This window comes from Condylura cristata, unplaced genomic scaffold (genome assembly GCF_000260355.1).
Source record: "Condylura cristata isolate star-nosed mole 26May11 unplaced genomic scaffold, ConCri1.0 scaffold00004, whole genome shotgun sequence".
In the NCBI taxonomy this organism is placed as follows: Eukaryota; Metazoa; Chordata; class Mammalia; order Eulipotyphla; family Talpidae; genus Condylura; species Condylura cristata.
This window is the reverse complement of record NW_004567105.1, coordinates 8,427,042-8,453,393: the sequence shown is the minus strand read 5'-3', so window position 1 is coordinate 8,453,393 and position 26,352 is coordinate 8,427,042. Positions and strand designations below refer to the sequence as shown.

Below are 26,352 nucleotides of genomic sequence, written 5' to 3'. Positions count from 1 at the left end.
TGTGCTGTCTCCCCTCCGTGGGAAGCCCTCTCATAACTCAGGGGCTTCCTCTTATGTCTTGCTGTGTGACTCCCACCTGCATGTGTCCGTGAGAAGAGCCGTTAACCTGCTACACCGAGTCTCTGAGCGTGAGGTCCATGGACGAGGCACATCCCGCATAATTGTGTGACTGTCACCGTCATCTCCAGACCCACTAAATCAGAACTCGGGCAGGAGAGGGACGTCTGCTTGTCAACATGTTCTGTCAGTGATTCTTAGTGTTGGTGAAATTTGAGTATTGCTGGCTTAGTGACTAAGAGCACTTTACAGATTCATCTTCTGTCTTTCCAGCTTTCTAGGTGATCTCGGGTTGCCAATTAAGGTCTGTAGGTCTTTAGGTCTTAGTTGCCCGGTCTGTAAATGGGATAATGATTAGTTCACCTTCCTGGGCTGCAGGTGGGAGCCGGGCTGCAAAGCACTTGGCTGGCTGCTGTGTTGAGCATCCTAGTTAGAGGGTAGATGACAAGAGGCGCTCTGCTGTGGGGATTGCAGAGGTGAGGGTGTGAGGCAGGCTCACCCCTGCAGTTACCTTGGGCACTTGGTCTGAGCTGATTCTTGGGTCCTATTCCCACACTCCGGTCAGCAGGCCGGGGGTCCAGAGCATCATTACTCTCTGCCAGTGACTTCGACAAGCAGCAGAGTTACAGTGCTGGGAGGTTCTTCATCGTCACACAGACCCGTGTTCAGGAACTTGCTCTCCCCTCAACCGCTGTCTGACCTTGAGCAAATGACTTGGGTTCTCCTGCCTCTGTTGTTTTATCTGCATCAAGACTGTGAGAATCCTCATTGTGTAAGGTTAATTTGCAAATTAATGCATGCAAGTGTGGCATGTAGCAAGAACTCAGGAAATTGTAGCTACCGTCCAAAGTGCAGCCACCATACCCCTTTATTCTTAACTGAAAACATGGCAAGTATTAAGCCCCTTTTGAGTTAATAACAGTGCTGGTCTTTGTTTCACACTCAGTGTCAACGGGAGGACTGAATCTCTCTTTGGAAGGATACAGTACTCGAAGGCCACTTTTTATTGATCAGGAACTAGGCCGAGGATGTTATTGGTATAGAGTGGTCACATCCAAGCCCGCCCTCGTGGGGACATCCCAGGGCAGAGCCTCTGGGGGCTCATTTGGCACATTAGATATAAGAGATTAAGTACAAATGGAAATTTTTTTCATCCCCCTTCTGCTTTGCAAAGTATTTGACTTAACATTTTCTGTAGGAGGCAATTTCAGTTATTTTTACCTGCCTGATTGATGGCTGGCAACATGGAACTTTGGCTTAATTCTAGATTTCAGAGGTCTTGAGGCTTACAGGAGAGTTAACTCTTATAGCCAAGAGAGGATGGGCCTAGTATCCTTGACTTGGGCACCCCTCGTTCGCACCCCACCCCCACCCGTTCAGGAACCCCACCTGATAACAGTGCGCGTGGGTCTCTCTCTGTGCCCAGGTACCATTACTACGGCATTGCGGTCAAGGAGAGCTCCCAGTACTATGATGTGATGTATTCCAAGAAAGGAGCTGCCTGGGTCAGTGAGACCGGCAAGAAGGAAGTGAGCAAACAGACAGTGGCGTATTCGCCCCGGTCCAAACTCGGGACCCTGCTGCCAGAGTTTCCAAATGTCAAAGATCTGAATCTGCCAGCCAGTCTGCCTGAGGAGAAGGTGACTACACCCGAAGGGTGACTGGGAGCGGAGTGGGTGGCTTCTCGGTCTGTCTGTCTGTCTGTCTGTCTGTCTGTCTGTCTCTCTGTCTCTCTCTCTCTCTCTCTCTCACACACACACACACACACACACACACACACACACACTTTCATTGCAAAAACGGTTACGTATAAAAATACAGAGATGGAAATCTGAGTAAAGCATGGGCCCTAGTGCCTAGCCCCTGGTCATCGTTGGTCCATGGGGTGAGGCAGAGGGGACCACAGTGATGTGAGGGTTGTCGAGCTCCCTGTGCCATCTTGGAACTTGACCACCAGTCTCGTACTGTCCTGACATCAGTGTGTCTCCCCACCTGCCTACCTGCCTTCTGTGATGTGACGCCGCCTAATGCCAAGGGGGGAGGACCTCTCTCCTCGGATCCTCTTTGACTTTCCCACAGCTGCAGACAGGGCACGTGTGTCCAGCCTCCGAGTCTGGGTCGTAGTGTGCTGGAGGAAATTATGGGGAATACAAATTGGGGCACTTCCCCTGGGTCTCACATCCTTAACGCACCTATGTTGATGTGGCCCAGTGCAGAGCTGGGGGGTTGGGGGTGTTGAGCCTCTGCGGTTGGGGGTGTTGAGCCTCTGCTGTCTACAGGTGTACATATGGTTCAGCAGGAACCCGAGATGTGGCTGTGACTGAGACCGGAGTCCTGCGCTTAGGAAGCGCAGTCAGAAGAGACGTCTGCTGTACAGCAAGCTCGGTTTATGCAAAGCACATGTCTGTGTGATGCAACAAGAATATAAAGCATGCTTTAACTCTACAAACTCTATAAATCTTTTTTTTTTTTTTTTCAATCAACAGACAAGTGTCCTGTACCATGGCCTTAAAATTCTCAGATACCTGGCGCTGGAAATGAAATTCTTTTGCTAATGCAGATTCCAGAGAATTTCCAGATGTCTTTTTATTTTGGCAAAAACACTTCTAGTAAATACGCACTTTTCAGTATCTTAGCTCATGGGGAGAATTTAGTTCAATAAGCCCCCCCAAGCTCTCTGTGCCAGGCACGGTTCCAAACGCGGGAAACACAGCAGGATGAGATGCCATGGTTCCTGCCCCAGAGCTCACAGCCTCGAGGTGGGGACTGCAGGCGGACAGAGACACGAGACTCTCTGAGCCTGAGGAGGACTCACGCAGGTGTGCTGGGAGCATGGAGGAGGGGCCTGGGAGCCCCATGCTGAGAAGGCATCCTGCTTGTGTACCACAGGACTAGTGTTAGTTTCTTCCCCCCAGCAGGGCCAAAGCAACTCAACAGTTAAATTTCCAAGGCACGGTAAAGTGTATTAATATACGCCTTTATTGTTGACCCCCCCCCCCACAGGTTTCCACCTTTATTATGATGTACAGGACTCACTGTCAGAGAATACTGGACACTGTAATAAGAGCCAACTTTGATGAGGTAGGTCTCCAAGTGTTGAGCTGTGAATACTCTGAAAGGAAACATCATCACACACTAGCTCCTGCTTCATGAGCGCCCACCCTGTGCCACCCCTTCTGGAAGCCCCCCACACACATCAGCGCCTTCCCACTCCTGTGAGCCAGGGGAGCAGACACACTGTTATCCCCACTTTACGGAGACACCAAAGGAAAGCTTGGCCGCAGCTTGGTTTTAGTCTTTTCCTGAAACACGGGTACCTGGTGGTGCTTACCTTCTGTTCTCAAGGTGTGGGCCACGTGTCCAGCAAATGCTATTAGTAGGGCCAGCTTTGAAGACAGGCCATGGACGTCCACTTTGTTTTTAATTTTAAGACATTACAGTGTACGCACGGAGAGGGGAAATAAAAGCGCAAAGCACCAGTTACATAGCCAGAGAGACCACAAAACCTCCTTGCCTAACATGCCATCCGAAAGCACACTTGGGGATAGGCAAGAAACCGCACGTCACCCCATAAACCTGAGGCTTTTCTGTATAAAGAAAATGCCTTGTAGGCAAAAATCCACCCTGGGGCTGGGCGTGGGCGTTCAATTTGAGGGAAGATAATGCAGGCTCTCAGAGGGCTGTAAAAACTAATAGTTAACCAGAGGAAAAGATCCCAGAGGTTGCCGTTGTGTGTGTTTTACCGGGTGTGTGTGTGTGTGTGTGTGTGTGTGTGTGTGCGTGTCGCTGGAGGGGAAGGGGTCCAGAACCCCCTGCTCCCAGGCCGGGTCTCCGAACAGGGGGCGTGTTGCGAGCACCTGCACTGGTGTGTGAGCTGGGCCCACAGACACAGCGCCAGCTGCTAGAAACTGACTGCTTCGGCGGGCTGCTGGACGGCACTGTTCCTCTTCCTCTTGACTCAGCTCTGTTTGACTAAACAAACAAACAAACAAAAAAACTCCCAAATTCCTTGGGCAATCATTTAAGTTTGTTTTTGTTACATTTTTTCAAGAAAAAAACAGCTTTGTAGTCTGGCCGTGTCTTACATTCCAAAGGTCACTGAGATGGGCGCAGAGGATGATTCATGATTGGTTCAGGCAACACCGGTCTCTGGAACAAACACCAACACCCCCCCCCACGCCCACCCCCACACTCGTCAAACATTAGGCGTGCATTTACCACTCATGTCACCATCCCATGGGAACGTGCTTGGTGGGCAGGCTGGCTGCTGGGGCTGGTTCTCCTCCCTCCTCTGCCTTTTTGTTCAAGGAACCTGTGCTGTTGGGTATGAAGTGGTCTGCAGGGCAGAGGGTAGGTCAAAACTAGAAGACAGGCCCCCTCTGGAGCTGATGGGGGCGGAGGGCAGAGCCACCTGCACAGGCCTGAAACAGGCCGGCCCCCTAAAGACCGATTTTCCGCAGATTTGTTTTAACCCATACCGTGCTGGTCTTTTCCAGAATTTCTGCTAGAAACTGACTGCTCGTTAAATTAAAAAGAAAGGAGGGAAGGAAGGAAGGAAGGAAGGAAGGAAGGAAGGAAGGAAGAGTAGGGCCGCGGGAGGCAAGGACAGCTCAGAAATGACAGATCACAGACTCTACCGAATCTTAGGCATCAGCCGGCTAGAGCGTCTCACTTAGGGCTGGAAGCACAGGCGGGGGTGGTCCCGCACCTGGTCTGAGGCCAGTGTTCAAGGGCCAGCTGGGGTCAGGGGGCAGCAGAAGGTCTTCTGGGGACAGGCACCTTGTCCAAGAGCCATGACATCGTGCGGCCAGGCCCCGCGAGAGGCCGGCGCCCGGCACCCCCACGACAGCGACAGGGCAGGACACTGACCGGAGCAGAGCTCGAGGGTGGGGGGGTCCTGGCTGAAGGACGTCCTGAGAGGCCAGGGTGCCTCGGTTTCCAGGACAGCACGCCGACCCCTGGGTCCTGGCAGTGTCTCCAGGACAGAGCAGCAGCCACTGACCTTCACCGAGCATCTCCCGCGAGCCAGGCGCTCTAGTAAACTCCTTTTAGGGGTCTTCGCCAAAGCCTCTGCAGCAGCGCTGCTTTTCCTCCCATCTCACAGGTGAGGAAACTCGCCCGCCCCTGTGCGCGCTCTGTCCTCCAACCCTCACCCTAAAAGGAGGGGGTTCTCAAGCTGCTCTCCCTCACTTGCGTGTGCTGGTCAGCGAGACCACCCGAGCTGCCACGTGGCGGCCCCGTGGTCGAGTGCCCACCGCCTTTCTGTGCCACGCTAGAGGCTGGGGTCGGAGCTTCCCACCCGGATGCCGCCTCGCTGGCAGCCCATAATGGCGACACTGGCCAGAGCTCTTTGGGGAGGTGGAGGGACCTGGGTGTGAAGAGGGCATTACCCCTTACCCAGTTACAAGTCTGAGCCAACCTCCAGACACGCTCCAGACACGCTCCTCTTACCTGCAACTCCACATGATTCCCTTCTTCCCTAGCACAGCCAGGGCCCCCCCCAAAAGCACCAAAAGACCCAAGAATAGCCAGTACAGTGCTTTGAGCTGCAAAACAAACCCCTCCCAGACCATAGCGAGCCTGACGGCCAAAGAGGTTAACAGGCAGCCCCGTTCCCTGACACAGGTGCCTCTAGGCTGCCAGGTGACAAGAGGGGAGGGGCGAGACTGGCACAGGCGGCCCTCCAGGGTCTGGTTGGCCACGAGGCCTGGGGCGGCCGCTGCCACGGCAGGGGAGCGGATGACACCACGCTGCGGACTTGGGCTGCCGCTGGCGGGGCCCCGGGGTCGGTTGGGGGGACCTAACCTCACGGCTGTTCTCTCTGGGCCCATACAGGTTCAAAGTTTTCTTCTGCACTTTTGGCAAGGGATGCCCCCACACATGCTGCCCGTGCTGGGCTCCTCCGCCGTGGTCAACATCGTGGGCGTGTGTGACTCCATCCTCTACAAAGCTATCTCCGGGGTGCTGATGCCCACCGTGCTGCAGGCGCTGCCCGACAGGTGGGGCCGGGGCGGCTTCCCTGCTCCTCCCTCCCCCCCTCTCTCTTGGGATTTTTATGCTGCAGTTTGCTTTTTTATGGAGGTGACGCTGGTTTATAGCACTGCGCCTACTCCCTCACCTCTGGGTCCTCCCTTGTAACGAATATTCGTATCGGACTTTGCAAAAATTGTTTTGAGCCATTTGCACGGCTCAGATTTACAGTGCCGTAACGGGGCGCGAGTGCCAAGCGCCCCTCCACTCTGGTGCCCCGGGCGCCCTGGTTTCTCCCGAGAGCATCCGGTATAATCCTTTCCTCAGGGTCCATCCAAATCCGGGGCGCACAGGTAACCAGCGCACAGTAGACACAGTTTCTCTTTTTCACTGAAATGGTGACTCACTCTACTTTGTTCTGGATGGAAAGAAAAGTGATGCTGGGCAGCTTCCCTGCCTCTGTCTGCACTGTCTGCCGCGCTCTGTGCTGCTGTCTGCCCAGGGAGTGGGCCGCGGGGACCCCCACCGGGGACTCCCCTTCCTGCTGGCTTCCAGTGGGATCAGCCGCGTGGGGGGTGGGGGGGCTTGGCCAGGAGGGAGATGGGCTGACTCTCTGCCTCCCTCCCTATGGGGTCACCTTCAGCTGGCCCTGTACCTCCCCAGTCTCGGCCCCTCCCACAAAGCCGCTCTCCTTCCAGCTTGTCCTCTGGGCACGGTGGCTGAGGATCCACCTGCCAAACCCCAGGCTGCCGCGGTCTCCTTATGGGTGCCGTGTGTCTGTCCCCACCTTTGTGGCGGGTCCCTTCTACACTCCTCCCTTGCGTGGCCCGGGGACTCTCAGGGAGAGCAGCTGCGGAGTGCTCCGCTTCTTTGTTACAGCCGCATACTGCTCCACAGCATTGGCTTTATTATCTTGCTGTTGCAGTCTTATCCCGCTACAGACGTGGCTCAAAGACGTTCTTGTCCATGCTGGAGAGCTCTGCATTCTTTTCCTAGGACTGGCTGGCTCAAAACAACCCAAATTTACTGCCCCGGTGTTGCTGAGACCAGACAATGGAAATCAAGGCGTCGGCTCCTCTCAGAGACTTGGCAGGAGGGTGCGGGCTGGTGGCTGCTGGCAGTCCCGGGTGTTGTGAGCTTGTAGCTACACCACTGCAGTCTCTGCCTCCATCTTCGTAAGATTTGCAGTCCGATTGCCTCTGTCTCTGTGAGGACACTTGTCCTCGCAGTTCAGACCTACCCAGCTAACCAAGAGCCTAGCACGCGTTCCTTAATTGCATCGTAAAGGTCCTTTTCCTAGACAGTGCGGCTTCCGTGTTCCCAGGGGCACGTCTCAGGGGCCTCCATTCCGCCCGCCACCTGGAGGGTATGTGCAGGATAAATTCCTACAGGGCTTAATTCCTGATCTGAGCATTTTTCCAGCAGAGTTTTTTTAAGTTCCACTTACCTTATTAATCAAAGTGACTATGTCTTTGAGTAACTTGGACCCCAGCTCCCAGAAACTGTTCTAACCCTTTGTTTTTCTATTTGGCCGAATTTGTCTTCCTCCTCGATTTTGGGGGAGCTCTTATTTATTAAGTGTATTAACCATTTATCTGTGATAAGAGCTGCAGTTATGATTATTATTTTTTTTTAGTTGGTGATTCTTTTAGCCTTTGATGTATAGAAATATATTTATGGAGTTGAAGCTATCAGCCCTTGTTTTTATGCCTTCTGGATATTGTAGCATAGCTTTTAAGACTCTTCTAACCCAGTTACATTTCCCTTGGGGTTTAGTCCATGATCTTTACGGTTGAATTTTCAACTTTGAATTTTTGTTCATTTGGAATGGCTTCGTTTCCACCCACCCAGCGACTGACCTGTTTGCCCAGCCCGACAGATAAATTAGGCCATGTTTTCTTCACAGATTTCAGATGTCTTTTTGTTTACTTGGTGGCTTCTGTGTGTATTGGGGCTCTTTCCACATATGCCCTTGATAGTCCTGTGTCCTCATGGTCCAGGGTCACCCTGTGTTAAATTTGTGCTTTGAAATGTACGTGTTTGATGGGTGAACGCCTCCTCCTTACTTTCCTCTTTTAGGATTTCCCTGCGGTCTCTTAATTTTCCACATAAACAGCGTTAGTGTAGGTTGGTCTGTCGTTTCAGTAGGTGACATGGCCTGTGAAGGCACAGCATTGTCGTCCCCGGACACCGCAGCCAGTGACAGCTGTGAGTTTAGGCTTTGGGGCCAGACAGGTCTAGGCGTGGGGTGCGGCCCTCCACGGACAGGTAACTTCTCTGCATTCCTGCTTCTCCCCTCTGCTGGGACTAGGAGCAGGGCTGTCGTGAGGATGAGATAAGGCAGCAACTGTGAAGCGTTCAGCGTTTGGCGCATAAAACACAGTGGCAGGAAGCCGCCCTCTCAGGCTGCTGCTGCAGTTCCAGGGCCGGGGCTGGAGGTCACAGAGGGGTGACACGTGAGGACCCAAGAGGCAGAAGGGCCCAAGCAAGACCTTTGAATGTGGGCGCTGCGTGCACAGAGCGGGGAGAAGCTGTGTCACCGTTTGGCCGGGCCTGGGGTGCCTGCCTGGGGACGCAGCAGCCAGGGATGGGCCCGCTGGGTGCACAGCAGTGAAGGCAAATGCCAGGAAAGGGGGAGTCGCGGAACACACCTGACGCCTCTGGCAGAGGGCGTGGCCATGCACCGCCCGCGCTGGGGGTTTCTGAGGCCAGCTCCCCACCTGCCCCTTCCACAGCAGAGCTGAGCAGCCTGGATGTTTACCTTACTCCTGACAGGCCGGCAGCCCACGTCCCAAAATAGAATCCTTTCCGGCCGAATCTCTGCTTTTCTTCGGCTTTATAAAATCAAACAGTTGCACTAAATGGAAGACTGTCCACAGTTTGTTGACCTTCTGCTCCAAAGGCAGCTCCCCCCCCCCGACCCCGCTTCATCTGCAGGAGCCCGCCAGGAGCAGCCAGGTGCTGGGAGAAGGCTTCTCACCTCGGAGCTGGCTCAGCGCGCGAGTAACTGGTGACTGGTTTTGAACTCTACCCGCAGTGGCTTTGGGCCACGCAGTAGTTTCTCGACATGTGTCAAGTACCTCCTGGGGCTCACGCGCCCTGCTAGCACAGGGGATACACGCACCTTATGCAGGTCGTCATACTGACTCCACTCCTTCCTCATAGACTCACATCCTGTTGAATTGTGCGGGCTCTGCCTTGAGAACAGAACACAATGTCTGCCCTTAGCGCCCCCTTTCCACTGTGACCGCCCCGGTCCAGGCCTGGATTACTGCAACCGTGTCCTAGCACACCCCTGCTCCGTCCTTGTCTTCTCGTAGCTGGTTCTCATCACAGCAGCCAAGGTCATCTTTTTAAAACATACGCAGGATGGAGAGTGTTAAACTGGGGCTGCCGGGAGAGGAGGGTGATGAACCATTTTAAATACCAAGGTCAACTCTTGAGTAGCCCAGGCAGCTGGCAGGGGAGAGATCCATGCTGCTCGCTGGGCAGGAGCTTGGCGGGCAGAGGGAACAGCGAGTGCAAAGGCCCTGGGGAGGTAGACAAGAGCCTGGAGGGACGGAAGGAAGCCGGCGCCATGACCTGGAGTCAGAGGGATAAAGCGGGCACAGTTTGGCCAGGGCCTGGTGGGGAGCACATCGAAGATCTGCCCTTCTGGGGCCTGGGGACCATCCATTGTTTCATTTCACTTAACCGGTACATTTCACATATGTCTGCTAGGCATCTGGGACTGCACTAGGTGCTGAGGCTACAGTCATAGGAGAAACAGACTTCACTCCCGCCCTCTACCTGGAAATCACATGCTAGTGGGCAAGAAGGACATAAGCCAGACAGCCTCACAGGTTAGAGACTAAGCACAGACAGTCATGGGGCCCTCTGAGAGGACTAATGGGGGGGTTCTCTGACCTAGGCTGAGGGGCTTCACAGGTTTTCCTGTGAAAATAATGTGGACTGAGTTCAGCTAGGTGAGGAGGCGTTGACCAAGCGAAGAACCGTAACGAAAAGCAAAGGGCTAGGAGAGAAGTAGGTGGAGACCCATGGGGCTGAAATGTGGATGGGAGGGAAATGTCAAGATGAGGCCGGGGAGTAGCTACTGCGGGAGGTGAGGTCCTCGCGAGCATTTAGGGGTTTTTATCCAAATCCAAGAATAACGTGAAAGCTCGGAGGAATTTTAGACTCCAAATAGATCGGAGTGGTGTTTTGGGAAGATCTCCGCCACAATTTAGAGGGGGGAGATGGAAAGGGAAGAGTAGGCCCTTTGGAAGCTGCTGTAGGAGCACCGCTGAGTGATGCTTGACGTAGGGAGAAAACTGGGTGAGGGTGAGCGGGAACTTGGAGACAGTCCCTGCAGTGTCTGGCATGGGAAGGAGATGATCTGAATTGCAAAGCTAGGCAGACTGAAGGAAGAGCAGCCAGACATTATGAACCTCATGATGCGATGTAAGGGTGGCTGGGGGCTGCCTACAAAGTTTTCTTGCCTAAGAAAATGGCAACTGAATTGAATCGTGTCTTTAGACCAGAGTGCACACAGGATACTGCAGTAAGAACCCAACCAAATCAGCACGCATGGGGCACGCCGAGGAACGGATAACATGACAGTGCCAATAAACGGAAGGCAGGAACTAGAACTTTTTTTTAAAAGATTTTTTTATTTATGCATACAGAACTGGGGTGGTGAGAAGGTACTGGGGCAGTGAGAAGATTCACCAGAGACAGAGTGGGGAGCAGAACAGGCCGATGGAAGAAGCACACTGCTGAGGGGAGCAGCGGGCGGGTCAGGAGAGGTCTGCCGCGCCATGTGGTCACCTCCCGGGCGGGGATCGAACTCGTGCTAACATGGCTTTAGCTTCTCAGTGCTGTGCTTTAACCCGCTGCGTCACCAGGGAGGGCCAGAAAGTGGGACTTTTCAAATGACAAGAAACAGGAGACATTGTTACCTTTAGCAATGCCTTGACCTTTGTTTGAATCCTGATTCAAACCAACCAAAAGCTGTTTTTAAGAGAAACAGAGCATTTTAACACAGGATGGCTTTAGATACAACTAAGGACTTACTATTCACTGTTAGGTATGTTAATGGGAGGGTGGCTTTACCTGTGGACATGTACGTCAGGTCACTGGCACATGTACAGGCATGTTTATGTCTCTGTTAGAAATGCAGTTTTCTAACAGATGTGGCAACCCAAATTTGCTTCTGAATGCTCCAGAAAGGAAAGAGGGCTGTGTGGTAAATTAGACTGGCAATATGTCGCTAAGTATTGGGGCTGGGTGTTAGGTACCTGGAGGTTTGTTATACTAGTCTCTCTGTCGTGAGCTGGCTGTATTTGAGATTTTTTCATAAGACAAGCAAAACCTCATAGAAAGTCGGGGGTGCACTTTGAAATGAGCAATGCCACAGACGCAGCAGCTCTGAAGGGGGAAGTGGAGAATTCTGTTGGGACACTTTGGGTTGACGTGCCTTTGGGCCCACCCAGTGGGGAGGCCCCTGTGTGCGCTAGCCTGGCGTTGGGAAGACCTCGTGCCAGGGACCCAACAGTGAGCGCAGAGGGTGAAGTTAGGGGTCTGGGCAGCGTGGAGAGAGATCTCTGTGGCCAGCGTGACCCCAGGGAACGTCAGGGAGGAAGCCGGACTTGGGCTAAGAGTAGAGATTTAATGGCGAGAGCTTGACAACAGCGCTCAACTCCCTAAACTTCTGAGTCCCTCCGCAACCCCTCTCGTCACCTTCTACCTCCAGACCCAAAATGGGCGTGTTTCAGGGTTCACGTCAGGAGTGCCTGCCAGTTTAAAAAACATCCTGTGGCACCCCAGTTCCCGTGAGTGGCAAGCAGTTTGGGAAGCCTTGTGCCCAGGCTGGGGCTGGGGGCAGCGTGGCGTGCAAGGCCGATGGGGTTCCTGCTCATCTCGGGGCTCCCGAAGGACCAGACAGCACGGGGAGAAGCCGTTGCAAAATGCCTCTCTCAGGCCTACTGCCCACTGCCTTCACCCCTCACACCAGGCTCTTCAGAAAGGCCAAGGATGGCGCTTCTCACAGAACACGATCTGGGGGCCGCCAAGCCTCGCCGTGGCACGTCCTGTGGGTGCCCTCCTCAGCCGCACCAGCTCTCCACGGGGCGTGGGCCGCTGGCCTGCTCTGTGGGGTGCGTGGCACCTAAACCCGACTCGATAAGAAAACCCATCGGGAGCCCGGGGCAGCACAGAGGCACTTAAGGTTATTTCTTCTTGTAGCCTAACTCAGGTGATCAGGAAGTTTGCCAAGCAGCTGGACGAGTGGCTAAAAGTGGCTCTCCACGACCTCCCAGAAAATCTGCGCAACATCAAGTTTGAATGTAAGTGCCGAGCTTGGGAGCAGAGAGGGTCAGGGAGAACATTTTAGGGCCACGCATTTCGCAAAGCTTGTTAGCATCATCATCATCATCATCATAGGTACCCTCTATTCTTTGCCTGAGCAATTTACGTGCACTGGCTCACCTAATCCTTGGGAGCGAGCTGTTTATTGGGGGTGACACCCCTCCTCTCTCAGAGAAGAACACAGGTGAGGGAGGTGGCCTGTGGTGGGGGGGGGCAGGGTGTGCCCCGAGGCCCCCCAGTGCATCAGCGCCCGCGCCATCCTCCGTATCTCATTGAGTTCTAAACCCTGTACTGGAAGAAACAGACCCCCTATTCTACAGAAGAGGCTCCCGAGAGGAAGGACGTGTCCCCAAAGCTTCGCACCCCCACAGCTGGTAACTCAGGCCTCCCTGACCCAAAACTCAGGTGTCCCAGGGTTTCCTGCCTCGTCATAGCAGGAGACAGGAAATTTCAGGGCTTTGGGTTTTTTAATTCTCTGCCTGATTAGAAAGCCAAATTAATATTTCTCATCAGGGGCCTGGGACGGTGAATCTGTTCTGTGCTGAGCATCTCCCCTCCCCACCCCCGGCACCACAGGTCTAGCCTGAGAGAAACCCGGTGCTGTTTCTCTGTCCGGATGTGTCCCCACTTGCGGGGACTCTCAGGCTATTAAACAAAGATGAAATGATTGTAGGCAAAACAGAGCTTTAAGGTGTGTGTCTTTGAAGCCCCATTTGAAGATAGCTTGCCATTGGTGCCCGAAATAAGTGCCAGCGAGGAAAATGAAGGAGATCAAATTACCCTCTCTCCACAGGCAAAGGGAGTCCTTTCAGCCCGCTCTGAGGCCGCCTGCTGTGCCCATCACCTACTGATAAAGCCTGCTTTATTTCACGGCTCTCAGTTCTTTTCTTTTCACTAGCACTAAATTCCACATCACAAAGTTAAAGAAAAAGTAATTAAGGAGGGGGATTAACGATTGATCAGCCTGGAAAATTAGAAGTTCATCTGTCCCCCCAGCCCGCCCCCTCCCCTGTTCCTCCACCCACACCCTAGTTTTTCAAACCCAGCTGGCTCCCAGCACAAATTAGAATAATCCCAGGGAAATTTCTGTTTCTTGACCAGTTCAGAAATTAATGAGAAGAATGCCTGCTCCCATGTTAGTTGTGCTGACAGGACTAAAGCCCCATGAAAGTGGGCGGGGTATGTGTGGGGTGGGGGTTGGGGGGACTTTCTGCTTCTGGGAGCCTGGAGGAAGCCTCTCTTTCCAGGGGGCAGAGTGACCCGGGGTGGGGAGGAAGCACACACCTCTCCTGTTGACTCTGGAATGGAGACCTCGGGCAGGCACGTGGCTGCCTGCTTCGAAATCCACTGTCAGGAGATCACCCCGGTGCTAATTATCAGTCTGTTATGCCGGCACAGGGGTCAGTCTCACCATGGCGATCGCTCGATAAAAGTGACAGATTGTGGATGCAAAGCCAGATCCAAGGTGCAGCCCAGGCACCCCTGGGCAGCCCCTAGCACCCAGCACTGCTGAGACTGGGGCGCCATCAGGGTTCCCTACGAGATATGGTCCTTCTCAAAGGGCCTCCTGCAAACCTCCCACTCGATTCCTGCAATTATTTATGGGGAGAAGTGATTGAGCTTGCAATTAGCCAAATGAAAGACAAGTAAATAATTGCTCTTATTCATGGTTGATTGGCGACACAAGTTCTCACACCTGCCAGTGTGGCGCGCGACCGACTTTGAGATCTGTACCCCAAATATGGCCATTAGGAGATCGTCAGTCCTCGAGCTCTGAGCGGGAGGACAAAGGATCAAATGCAGGGTAGCCCTGAGGAGGTGCATGAAAGTGCAGACACACACGGACGGCGGTTTCTGAAACCTGAAGGCCCAGGGCACCACCCAAAAGCGCGCGGTTATTACAAACTGGCTCTGTTCTTCTTGCAGTGTCGCGAAGGTTTTCCCAAATCCTGAGACGGCAAACATCACTAAATCACCTGTGCCAGGTAGCTGTCCTGTGTTATGTGTTGTCACTGCTGTTAAATCCATGCCAGTGAGGGCACCGGTTCCCACAGACAGCTCCCTCCGTGGGCTCTGCGGGATGTGGCTATGTCACAGCCCGTCCTCACTGTTACCTGTTAAAGTCTGCAGGTGAGGAATGAGAAGGGTGGACACTCGCTTCAACTTTCACACACCGATTAATTTCTGGCCTCCGTTGCCCCTAACCTTTAGGATACGTCCCGGGTCCATAATTTCACGTCTCCCTTAGGTAAAACGGGGCTTCTCAGCCACTCGTGACATTCTGGATAATTCTCTGCCGGGGGGAGTTGTCCCACTGTCTGCAAACCTCACCAAGGCCTGCACAGTCACCCTGCTGGTGAATCACACACCCGTGATGCATGTGGAGAAAGAGGGTCATTTGTTTGTTGACTGTATGTCGGCCACACAGTCTACTAAAAACTTGTTCATTCTTATTTTTAAACATTTCTACTCTTTTTAGCACAATAGTGATGTGGCTTTACTATAAAAAAAAAATTCAAGCATAACAAATGTGTAGGATAGGGTAAAAAGTGGACGACCCCACTGTAGCCCCACAGCTGTCACGGGTGGCATAAACCACCACATTTCCACTAGTGCCACATGTTCGGGAAGCGGGAGAACGAAGCCTGGCAAGGCGGCCCATGGACACTCACCAGAGTACCCAGAGTCGTCACACGGAAGGGGTATAAGTCAGCTCTGACCCTCGGACGGGTGGGGCTACTTGGAGTTGCTTTGGGGCTAGGTTCAAAAAGGACTTGCACTTGGTCCCGGACGCTTAACAGCGGAGATGACAGCCGAACATCCAGAACAGCACTGCCCAGAGCAGTGGTCAGCTGGACGGGCCCACCGCCCCTCCTGTCTGGATGTCACCGGATGGCTTCCGCTGGGTTTGCCTTGGCAGCCTCCCCCAGGGCGCTGCTGACTCTGGGTTGCTGGCGCTGTTCATTCAAGGTCAGGGGTGGGGGGCGGGGGGCGGGTTGTCAGTAGTGTCCTGAGACTCCGGGCCGGGAACAGAAGGCAAAAGTTACAGCCTCACACCTCAGCCTTTCTGTCCGGACCCGGAGTTCGGAGACCAGCCGAAAGCCTTCCGCCCTCCTGCAGGCTGGCATAGAGACCACCCCGGGCACGGCTCGGGGCATGGAGCAGAGCCCGACAGCTTGATGGGACTTAGGGGGAAAATGAATGTTGGCAATCAAAGGCGCGCTGCATCTATGCAGGGAACCGGACTTGTGCTGCGTTCCGCTCTCACTGCGTGGCTGAGCTGTGGGACACCTGAGAGGAATGAGTCAGGTGGTTTGGCCACTGTGTGTGTGTGTCACAGTGTGAACTTCCGCACACCTAGGGTGGACGGGCGCTGCACAGCTGTGGTCTTTCTAGAGGTGGTTTGTCAGTGGCCAGCATGCTGTATATACACGTTGCTGTGTTAGCTTTAATCTCCTGGGCTTGAAAGAGCTGGTCCCGAGTCTTATCAAGGAACTAGACAGGGTTTTTGTGCCTCCCTCCGGGGCCAAGACCCTTTAGGGAGGTCTTGTCCCTGTAGCGCACACACACAGGTGAAAGCACCTGTGCGCACACGCAGTCTTCTCGCTCCCCACTGGTGGTGTGATTTAACAAGCAGACGCTCCCTTTCTGTCTTCATGGGACATGTCTCGGGCATGTTCCTGGATCGGCCTGAGGACTGTGGTTAGGACTGGGACTAAACACACAAGGCAAGTCAGACTCACCCCCAAGTGCTCAAACCCAGGATGAGCTTATCCAGGCCATTTGGAAATGCTAACCCGGCGTTTACTCTACAAAATGTTAGAGCACCTGCTGTGTGCCAGACAATATGCTGAGCGCTGCTTGCCCTCAGCAGAAAAATAAAAATAAACCAAAAATAAAATGGATAAGTGTAAGAAAGAAACCGAATGGAAATAGAGAGTGAAGCAGTATTTAGGTCCCATTGAGGTAAAATGGTCAGAGAAGGCCCGTCCACACAGACCACACAGGGTGGTGGAGTTGCCCGCAGAGGGTGAGAGGAGAATGCACTAGTGCGCTTAGCCAGTAGCAACAGCACGTGCAAAGGCCCTGAGGTGTGTCAAGTACAGTCACCATTAGACAGACCGGACCTGAGTCCACGGCAGCCACGTCACTGCTCACACTACTCCCCGGGCTGGACTTTGCGTGCACCGTGTCTCCAAGTGAGGCAGCTAGTCCGTCTCCATTCGGCAGATCAGGAAGCTGAAGTTAATCTAGTTATTTCATCAACAAGTTGGTTGGTCAGCAGCAAGGCCAGGAATTGAACTAGGTATGTTTGAAATCAGAACGCACTTTTGACATTTGGTGGTTTTCATGATCACAGAGAGTCACCCAGCTCATACAGTCACATATGCTGGGCCTCTGTGGCCTTCAGAGTGCTCTGGGACGATTTCAGGAAGATTTTTCTTGTGCTCATCCACTCCGGGTGATATCAAGGGCTTTACCTTTGCCTGGAGATTTATCACGTCTGTCTGTATTGGAAATCGTTCTTAAAGATGGTTCGGAAACATGCAGCAAAAGGAAATGATTCTGGAGATGTTTTCCTCTGCTTTTATCAGCACAGCTCCACGTATCGTTGTCCCAAGTATTGTTTGACTCGCAAAACTAAGTCTCACTAATGAGAGTTTGTTGAGGAAGCCACAGGGGAAACACACACACACACACACACACATACACACACTAAATCTCAAGATGTGGTGACCCATTTTCAATTGTAGTAGCAGTTATTCATATTCGTTTTAGTCATTATAGTTACATTAAAAAAAAAATAAGTTAAAAGCTGGAGCTGCTTCAACGTGCATTTACGTGAAAAATGCTCGCGGGATCAGCCACAGCTCCAGGAGTGGCAGGAAGCTTTCTGGATCCCGGCTCTTTGCTTCTCGGGTGCTGGAGACACAGGGCTTACGGGGAGCACAAATCTCCCGTCCCACAGCCTGCGTCAGAGGGCCGACAGACCCCTGGGCTTCACCCCACTGTCCCTCGGGCTTCGGACCGAGTCGGCTGGGGACATCAGGTTTTCTTTGTCTGACCGAAGCTGAGAAACTAAGCTACTTGGGGGTGGTTTCTCCGAGAGAGAGACGCAAGGAGGGACACAGAACAGCGTACGTAGCTCCTGAGGCGTGGGCTCCTCTGCTCATTTCCACAACAAGTTTTCCTGAATTTCAGAGGAGTCTGCAAACCATCCCAAGCAGATTTGTCAAAAAAGGCTAAGAGGAGACAAAGGGACGGGATTCGAACCCGACTTCCTGGTGCTAACGCGCTTCCTTGGCAGGCGTCCCGGACCGTGATCCACAGCGCAGACATCACATTTCAGATGCTGGAAGACTGGAGGAACGTGGACCTCAACAGCATCACCAAGCAGACCCTCTACACCATGGAAGACTCCCGTGACGAGCACCGGAAACTCATCATCCAGTGTAAGACGTCCCGCCAGGGACGGCGCCTTTTCTGTTTGGTGGTGGTGTTACTCTTCTCAAGGCTCTTGGAACATAGTTAAGTGGCTTTCCCACGCTGCCCTTCCGCCTAGGATGCTCTCCCTCTTGGTGTTCCCTGTGGAAGGGATTGGCCCGGGAGGGAGGGCTACTTGATTTCAGAAGATGCGTGTCAGCGGTGCTGTGGAAAAAGGGCTCTGCGCAGCTGGGCAGCTGGGCAGCTCACCGCCTCGGTCAGAGGCCCCACACGTGACCCGCAGGCCCGGGGCCGGTTCTGCAGGTGCCATGCAAGAAAGAGGAGCATCAAAGCCTGCCGTCTGTCTCCCTGCGTGTCACCCTGGGGTCAGACCCAGGACCGGCCGGGTGGAGACCCACGCGCAGGGCGTCGTATTCCTGCTGTCTTTGTCCTCAGAGACGTGGATGTGTGGTGAGAAGTAACTCGGCCTTCTCAGACTCCGCAGGCGATCACAAAGGTCTACCTGCAGTAGGCGGGCTAAGGCATGGGGTTCTCTCCTGAAACACAGGTCGGTACACAGCAGACCCCAGGATGACATGCCAGGAAGCAGGCAATGGGCGTTGACGCTCCTCTTTTTTCATGCCACCCGCTACATATAGTGAGATACGTAGTGAGCTGAGGTAGACTATAGGTAATACATGAAAGGAACAGATAATAAATATAGGAAAAAACATAGGAACGTGCTGAAAAAGTCTAGAGGGAGAGTGAGGAGCGTTGCTGGCAAGGAGCATGAAGAGGGTGAGGAGGACTTCTCAGACCATTTCTCCTGGAGAACCCTGAAGAACCAACCGGGCAAAGCAGGGGGTCACTGTCTGAGAGAAGGCCAGGAGCAGCGAGCAGGCGGGCTCTGTTGGGGACACGGAAGTGATATGGGGGGGCCAGCGCTGGAAGAGGAGCCTGGAAAGGTCATCAGGGGCCTCTTTCTAACGCCTTGAATGCTGTGCAGAGACGCTGGCGTTTTAATCCATTTTGCTGTGGCTCCTTTGAGACGCACATCTGTTTACCACGGCCGCAGTGACGTGTGGGCCCTCCTCTGTCCGCAGTGTACCAGGAGTTTGACCACCTCCTGGAGGAGCAGTCTCCCATCGAGTCCTACGTCGAGTGGCTGGACGCCATGGTGGACCGCTGCGTGGTGAAGGTGAGCAAGCGGGAACGGGGAGCAGGGCTGGCACCCTGGGAACATCAGGGCCCCTGGGGGAGCCGTCCAGATGGCAGGAGGGGATCTAAGGACCCCCTCCCAGGCCCCAGCCCCAGCCCCATCCAGGAGGTGGGGTCGCAGGTCACAGGAGTCTGAGTCTCTCCCCAACTTGACCGTATCAGGGTCTGTCTGTCTCATCATCTGTGGACATTGGGTCTCCACCAATAAAGTTTTTTCTTTTCTTTTCTTTTTTGCTGCTGAAAACAAAAAGTCAAAAACCATTGCTGCATAGCATTGAACTCGGAGACCCACACTCCTTCCTGTCGTTTTCCCAAGAGGTGTGATAGACAGAGGGTCAGAACCACCAGTCCTGAAGCAATTCGCTTTCTTGTAGGTGGCGGCCAAGAGACAGGGGTCCCTGAAGAAGGTGGCCCAGCAGTTCCTCCTGATGTGGTCCTGTTTTGGCACCAGGGTGATCCGGGACATGACCTTGCATAGCGCCCCCAGCTTCGGTAAGCCCCCACCCCACCCTCTCCACATCCAAACTCAGAGTTTTCTCTGGGCTCCGTGTGGGGGAGCCACTTCTCAAGCTGGCTGCGGTCTTCCCTGCTGTCTCTGAGGCCATGAGACATCACCCTGAGATGTGTCTGTTCTGGGCGAATAAGACACTGGCAGGGTTTTCCAGGAGAAAGGTGGCCTTGCCTCCTCCTGGCGAGGTATGTGCATTTGCAAGCGACATGCTCCGCTCACGGGCAGTGTGTGAGCTTACAGAGGAACAAACAGCAGGGCCTCCGCTCCTCTTTGGCCAGATGTCCCCGAGGTCCCTGGCCCCGTTTGCAGCTTTTCCTAGGCTGGGCCCCCCCAAACCAGGCAGATAAACAGGGCAGAGAGTGGGTCTAGTAGTTCTCTCTAGAGTCATGTTCCCGGAAGAGGCTTCTGCCTTCTTCCTCCCTGTAGTTTTCCCCACTCCAGAGGTTTTCATCACATCCAGGCTGTTGACCTGCTCCACGTCCTCATCTGAGGCGTTCCAGCTAACACGACCCGAGATCTCTGCGCGAGGCGTCTGTGGGCAGGAGCCTACTCCCCAGCTTGGGGGTGACGGTCACGCTGCATTGCAGGGCACACTTCTGTTTTCCACTGCAAAAGAGTGTAGTGAGCACTGAGTCCAGGCCATTACTAGCAGAGCGAGGTGGGACTTTCAGGCATTATTCAGACATTGGAGGCCTCAGCACACTTTAGCCTTGGTTTTCTAGGCATTTCGGCAAAGGGCTGTTGGTAAATTTTCTGGGTAATTGCTTCAGTTCTCCGTTTCACTTTGCAAGTTGAGATGCGGTTTTGTTTCTCATTATCTCCAATTAAGCCGATCAGCTCTGGGTTTTTGCTCTGGGTTTAATTTGACACTTTTCCATCTAGCTTTTTTATGGTCTTGTCACCATTTTCCAGTTGTGCTATACAATGAAGTGAATATGTGGTGAAACAAAGAAGGCACTATTTTTTCCAAACAGCTCTGTCCCTGAAAGACTGTGTTTACCCAATTGGAGAAGTGTTTTATTGTGGATTTCTTTAATCTCGGGATTGGGAAGTTCTGCGCACTCCCCGCGCCCTGGCCACGGATGGCAACTCTCTGTGTGCTGTGGAGGGAAGTGCCCGTCACTGCCACCTGGGCTGTACCATCAGCCGTGGCATTTTGATGACTTCCAGATCAGCCCAGCTAGTGAGCACATGCTACCTCTGGCTCTGGGAAAATCATTCGTGCATAACTACTTTCAGTTAAGCGGGCGGCTGAAAAATATTTGAGATGTTTTTCGTTGTGCCAAAATCAGGCAGCCAGCATAGGATACCACAAGGCCACGTGCTCATGACCACGGAGCGAGTCGCCTCTCCTGGTGTTACCCCTCATGCTTCAGTTCGCTGATTCTTAAAATCAGGCTGTGTGCTACCAAGTCCGCTTCTGTAGACGGGGAAAGTAATTCACCTTGCAGTAGGCTTGGAAATTGTTTCCACCAAGTTAACAATGGGATAATGGAAGTGTGGGCAGTGGAACGATTAGGTGTCTCTGAAGGAAATCAAGGTATGACTAGAAATTCTGTCCCTTAAAATCTTCTTGTTTTCTTGTTTGAGCTACACACTATTTTAGGACAGGCCGGAGACTTGGGCAAATGACAAACAACGGTCACCGATGTTTTAGAAAAGGGGAGAGAGATAGCAACCCAGTTTCACTTTTATGGTATTTTCCACCTTGAGCGGGCTGAAGTAATACCTGCCTCCGAGTCCACTGAGCAAAGTATCTGAAATGGTCCTGTTCATCCATCGCATTGTTGAGTTCTGCGGCTTGGGGTGACAGGCAAGTTGAAAGAATTTGCGGCAGACAAAAGCCCAGCTCCCCCCCACCCCCCCACTTTCTGCCTCTATGTGTCAAAGACACAGTTGGTGGCTGTGTTTGGGTCATGTGTTCCTTGTATAAAAACAGCTAATTAGGAAAAAGAGCCCTCTGTTCCCCGGCCCCTCCCCCACCCAGGGCCCAGCTCCATATATCTCATCACTCCCACGCGGCCGGGCCGGCCTAGCGGGCTGACGGCCACGGAGGCCGCGAGGCCCATCGCATGGATCCCGTCCCGTGGGGGACTCTGTCACCTCTCCCCGGAACAGCCTCTTTCAAAGGTAGTTGCCTCTTTTCTTCTCCATAATTCCTTTTCACTGAAAGAGCTTATGCTGTGAGCGAAAGCAGCCAGACTTTCTTTCTCCGCCGCCAGCTGTGGTTTCTAGCAAAATTAGCAAAGGTGGGCAGCAGGCAGGGAACGTTCAGGCCTCGCAGACCTGAACAAATGAAATTTTCTATCCCCCCCCTCCCCCCACCGCCCGTGTTGAAGTGACTGCTCTGATTTCAGGCCCCAGGCCTCCTGGTGGCCGAGTCGGTGTGGCCACAGTTACCTTCCATGCTAGGTTTCCCCAAATGCCCTTGGATTTCAGTAGTAGGAAGGGCTGGGAGGTCACAGCGGTTCCTGAAAGCCCTTGGGCGGAGAAGGCCTGGAAGAGCAGCCCTGGAGTTGACTGCACCCGGTTCCCCACCTTTTCACTGCCATGTTTGCCGCCTGGCATTCAAGGGCCACCACTCAGGCAGGGCCTGGGGGTTCATGAGGCCCTGGGTCCCGCACAGCAGAATCTTCCCGATGGCTTTTCCGTGCTTACATGTCTTGGCCTGGCTCCCCATTGCCCAGAACCTGCGGACTGGCAGGATCTCGATGCTTGAAATGTCACTCAGGAGGCAGCGAGAGGAGGCAGGAATTGTTCTCCTGTATTCAGGAGAGAAAGCAGAGACCCAGCGAGAGAAGGAGGCGGTGGGGGGGGGGCTGCCCGTGGTTACACAGGGGAGGGGGTGAGCTCCTCCGGGCGCCTCCCTTGCTGGCGCTACGCCACCCACCTCTGCTCACCCCCCTCAGTTCATAAAAGCAAGGTGACGCGCACAGAGGGCCTAGTTACCCCAGACATAACACGAGGCGTTTGTCACAGCGACCCCGTGAGGTCTGCAGTCCCTGCCCTCCGACGAGTGGGCAAGGAGCCACGGGGCGCTGTGAGCAGAGCGACAGAAACCATCGCCACAGAGACTGAGGAAGCATGCACTACCGTTTCGTTCTCACGGTCGCCTCTAGGCGATGATAATCCGTACCTTGACACGGAGGAGGAAAGGGAGCTTGGAGACTTTTCTTGCTCAAGGTCAGTGTAGCCAAGTGGCAGAACTCTCTTTCGCAATAAAATTTGCCCGGCCACATGACCCAGGCTTTTTTCCCACTTGCCACAGTTGAAGACAGCTACTTTGGGACCAGATGCATGGCTCCACGGGCGAGGCATGTTTATTTAATCCTCATTAATGTTTTATTAAACAGCGCACATTGATGGGTTTTGAAAAATGTATGCTATGAGAGAAAACAAGAGTGACTATCTAGTATGAGGAATGAGAGGCACCAGAAGATGGAATCGTGCGTTCTAAGTGTTGAGAACAAAGAAATGCCAACCGTTCGTTAAGAGGGAGGGGAAAGTAAGGAGATTCTCAATTATACAAAGACTAGGAGTTTGGCACCCGTAGCCCTTCACTTAAAAAAAGGAAACAAAGAAAAACTATTAAAAGATAACCTTTCAGCAAGAACAAAAATGAAGCCCTACGGAAGACCTGCAACACAGGAAACACTATTCTGGCCACTGTTGCTGTGCAACAAGTTTCCTCAAAGCCTGGTGGCTTGAAACCACCATTTTATTCCGCTCATGGATTCTGTGGTCAGGAATACCAGCGGGGCATGGCCGGGACGGCCCGGCCCTCCTCTCTGACCTGCGAGAGACTGGGAGGGCGACAGCTCAGGCTGGAGGCTTCTGGACCCACACATCTGAGGCTGGGCTGGGAGGACGTGTCAAGACTCGGGCTGCCCCTCAGGGAGCCTTCATGTGGCCTGTCCACACGGCTCAGTTTCCCTGCGGCTTGGAGGCCTAGGAACCGGTGAACCTGCCTCGGGTTGGCTCTGGGTTCCACACGTGAATGTCCAGAAGGGGGAGAAGAGGCCACGCTGCCTTTGTGACCGCCCCCGCCGCTCTCCCAGTGCAGTGTCACTGCCTTCTGACAAGCCTGCTGAGATGGAAGGGGTTCAGAAACCCCAATGGTCCAGTTGTGGAATGGAAAGGACTTTGAGGACCCTGTTTTAAGATGAGAGGAAATTTTAAAATATGTAGGCGAATGTATTTGACTGTTGCTTAGTCATTTGAAAACTAATTGCTGTCTGTTTAAGAAAGGTAAAATCAAATTTTAAGAAACGATGAACGTGGGATGGTGCACAGAGGCTCTTCGGAGGCAGAATTCCAAGTAAAATGCTAGCAGACAGATCCATTGGCAAGTTTGTTTTTTAATGATGATTTATGAGGCTATGTCCAGAATTCAAGTCAGGGGAAGTTACTAGATAACATACTGCATGGACAGCTTAAAAGAACAAAATTGTGATGACGTCTGCAGATATTTAGAAAAAAAGTGACGCAATTCTGTTCCTAAGTAAGACTGAAATAGAAGGGAATTTACTTAATATATTAAAGGACAGCCAAACAGTCCAGGGAGCATCCAGCTAAATGGTGCAGCTCGGGTGTTCCCATTCGGCTCATGAGTGAGACAAGCATGTCTTCTGACACTGCTTCTAATAAGACTGTAGCGGAGGGCCGAGCCGGCGGAGAATGAAACACAAAGGGGTCCAGAAATCGGAAAGGGAAACACAAACTTGTCTGTCTTTATAGGTATCATGATGGCTGACAAAAGTGAATCTGCAAACTAGTAAAACAAATAAGGATTTAGCCAAGTTAATAAAAAAATAGCCATTGGCACCATCAGCACTGACTAGAAAACATAATTATGTACCCACCCAGAGGAAGTCTCATCAGTGGGTTCTTGGAAACTGAGACTGCAAGCAGAGGGATGCAAGGGGTGTGGGTCCTGGAAAGACATTGTTTTGTTCAACATCCATCAGGATTGTTTTCCGCAACAAATCCAGAGGAAAGAGCAGTGACTGAGACCCTGAAAGTCAAGAACCTGTTGTGTATGTGTGTGCAGTTCACTCTAGCAACAGAAACTGAAATGTACCTACAAAATTGTAGGAAAAAAATTGAAGACCAGGTCCTGCCTGGTGGCGCAGCGGGTTAAAGCGCAGCACTAAGAAGCTAAAGCCGCTTCAGCACGGGTTCGATCCCCAGCCCTGGAGGTGACCACATGGCGCGGCAGACCTCTCCTGACCCGCCCGCTGCTCCCCTCAGCAGTGTGCTTCGTTCATCTGCCTGTTCCCCACTCTGTCTCTGGTGAAGCCTTTCACTGCCCCTGAGTCTCTGGCCTGTACCCCAGATCTGTATGCATCAATAAATAAATCGTAAAAAAAAAAAAAAAACCAAAAACGAAGACCTTCAGGGAGACATTTTTAAAGTATCAGTATGTCTCCTGCACCTCTTATACATTTGGGAAGACTCGGCATCAACACGTTGAAATCGATCACTGGAACTCCAGCATGACTTTGTTCCTTTGGCTTTGATCATCTGAAGTTAATATTCATAGGGAATGCAAAGGGTCAAGAATAGTAAAGACTCTTGGGAGGAGGTAAAGAAGAGCAAGGTGCAGGGACCTGCTTCCCTGGTGTGCAGGTCTGTTGCGGAGTGAGACAGTGTGGTGTGTGGCTCTGCTGGGCAGCTTGTGCAGCAAACAAAGCAGAGGTGCCAAGGTGGCCGTGAAGCTCGTCCTCACCTCACCAGATCCTTGCTCCTTGTTTAGGAGACATGAGGATTGTACAGACGATTTCTGTGACGGAGATGATATCAAAAATCAGCTGGACAAGCATTTTTGGATAATTACAGTAAGATTAACTCCCTTCCCGCACGGGGCTGTGGTGATGGCACACGGGGGATTTGGTGATGGGAAACCCACAGGGATGACAACTAAGATGGGAAATGGCACAGACTGATGTAAAAATAAACTATTTTAGATATATATATATAAAATCAACTCCCGGCCCTCCCTGGTGGCGCAGCGGGCTAAAGCACAGCACTGAGAATCTAAAGCCATTTCCACATGCGTTCGATTCCCGCCTGTCCCGGAGGTGACCACATGGCGCGGCAGACCTCTCCTGACCCGCCCGCTGCTCCCCTCAGCAGTGTACTTCGTCGATCTGCCTGTTCTGCTCCCCACTCTGTCTCTGGTGAAGCCTCTCACCGCCCCTGAGCCTCTGGCCTGCACCCCAGTTCTGTATGCACAAATAAATAAATCTTTAAAAAAAAAAATCAACTCCCTTCCCTGCAACTTCTGAAAGGAAAATATACGTGCAAAATACCTTCTGGAAGAAAATAGCAGAAGGTGCTTTCATGAGCTTGGTGTAGGAAATTATTTCTTTGAAAAGACACAAAAAAGGCCAAATCATCAAAAGAGAATTGCCAAAACTGACTATGTTTGAATTTTAAACTTCTCTTTACTGAGCCAGTCAAAAAGTTTAAAAAACAAAACAAAACCCTAAAACCACAGAAAGGGAAGGTATTTTTACAATGCATGTCACTAGCCCAGGGGCCCAGGGTTAGTATCCAGAATACATAATAGATCCCTCTAAATAAACGTCTGAAAGAACATATCCCGATAGAAAAAATGGACAAGAGAGTCACAGAAGAGGACTTCATGTGTGCAACAATCCCATGAGAAGACGCACACCTTTCTAGTAATCAGGGCCGTGCAAGCTATAACGTCGCGAGTGGGCTGGCAGGTTGCACTTCAAACACTGCCAGTAGGAATGGAAGACAGTTTAACAAGCTACTTGGCACTGCCTGGTAAGGCTGAAGATGCAGGTGCTCTTGGACCC

At 52.7% G+C, this 26,352-nt stretch overlaps 1 protein-coding gene across 2 annotated transcripts in view; it reads left to right on the top strand.

Annotated features, from left to right (window-relative positions):
* The window catches only part of RFX4 (regulatory factor X, 4 (influences HLA class II expression)), a 116,030-nt gene that overhangs the window by 63,878 nt on the left and 25,800 nt on the right, over positions 1 to 26,352 (top strand). For both annotated transcript variants that reach the window (XM_004675723.1, XM_004675724.1), the window contains 8 exons: positions 1,484 to 1,697; positions 3,061 to 3,138; positions 5,893 to 6,056; positions 12,250 to 12,350; positions 14,299 to 14,357; positions 17,681 to 17,825; positions 18,900 to 18,994; positions 19,389 to 19,506. In XM_004675723.1, coding sequence (XP_004675780.1) covers positions 1,484 to 1,697; positions 3,061 to 3,138; positions 5,893 to 6,056; positions 12,250 to 12,350; positions 14,299 to 14,357; positions 17,681 to 17,825; positions 18,900 to 18,994; positions 19,389 to 19,506 — 974 coding nt within the window. The remainder of the gene's footprint in view (positions 1 to 1,483; positions 1,698 to 3,060; positions 3,139 to 5,892; positions 6,057 to 12,249; positions 12,351 to 14,298; positions 14,358 to 17,680; positions 17,826 to 18,899; positions 18,995 to 19,388; positions 19,507 to 26,352) is intronic.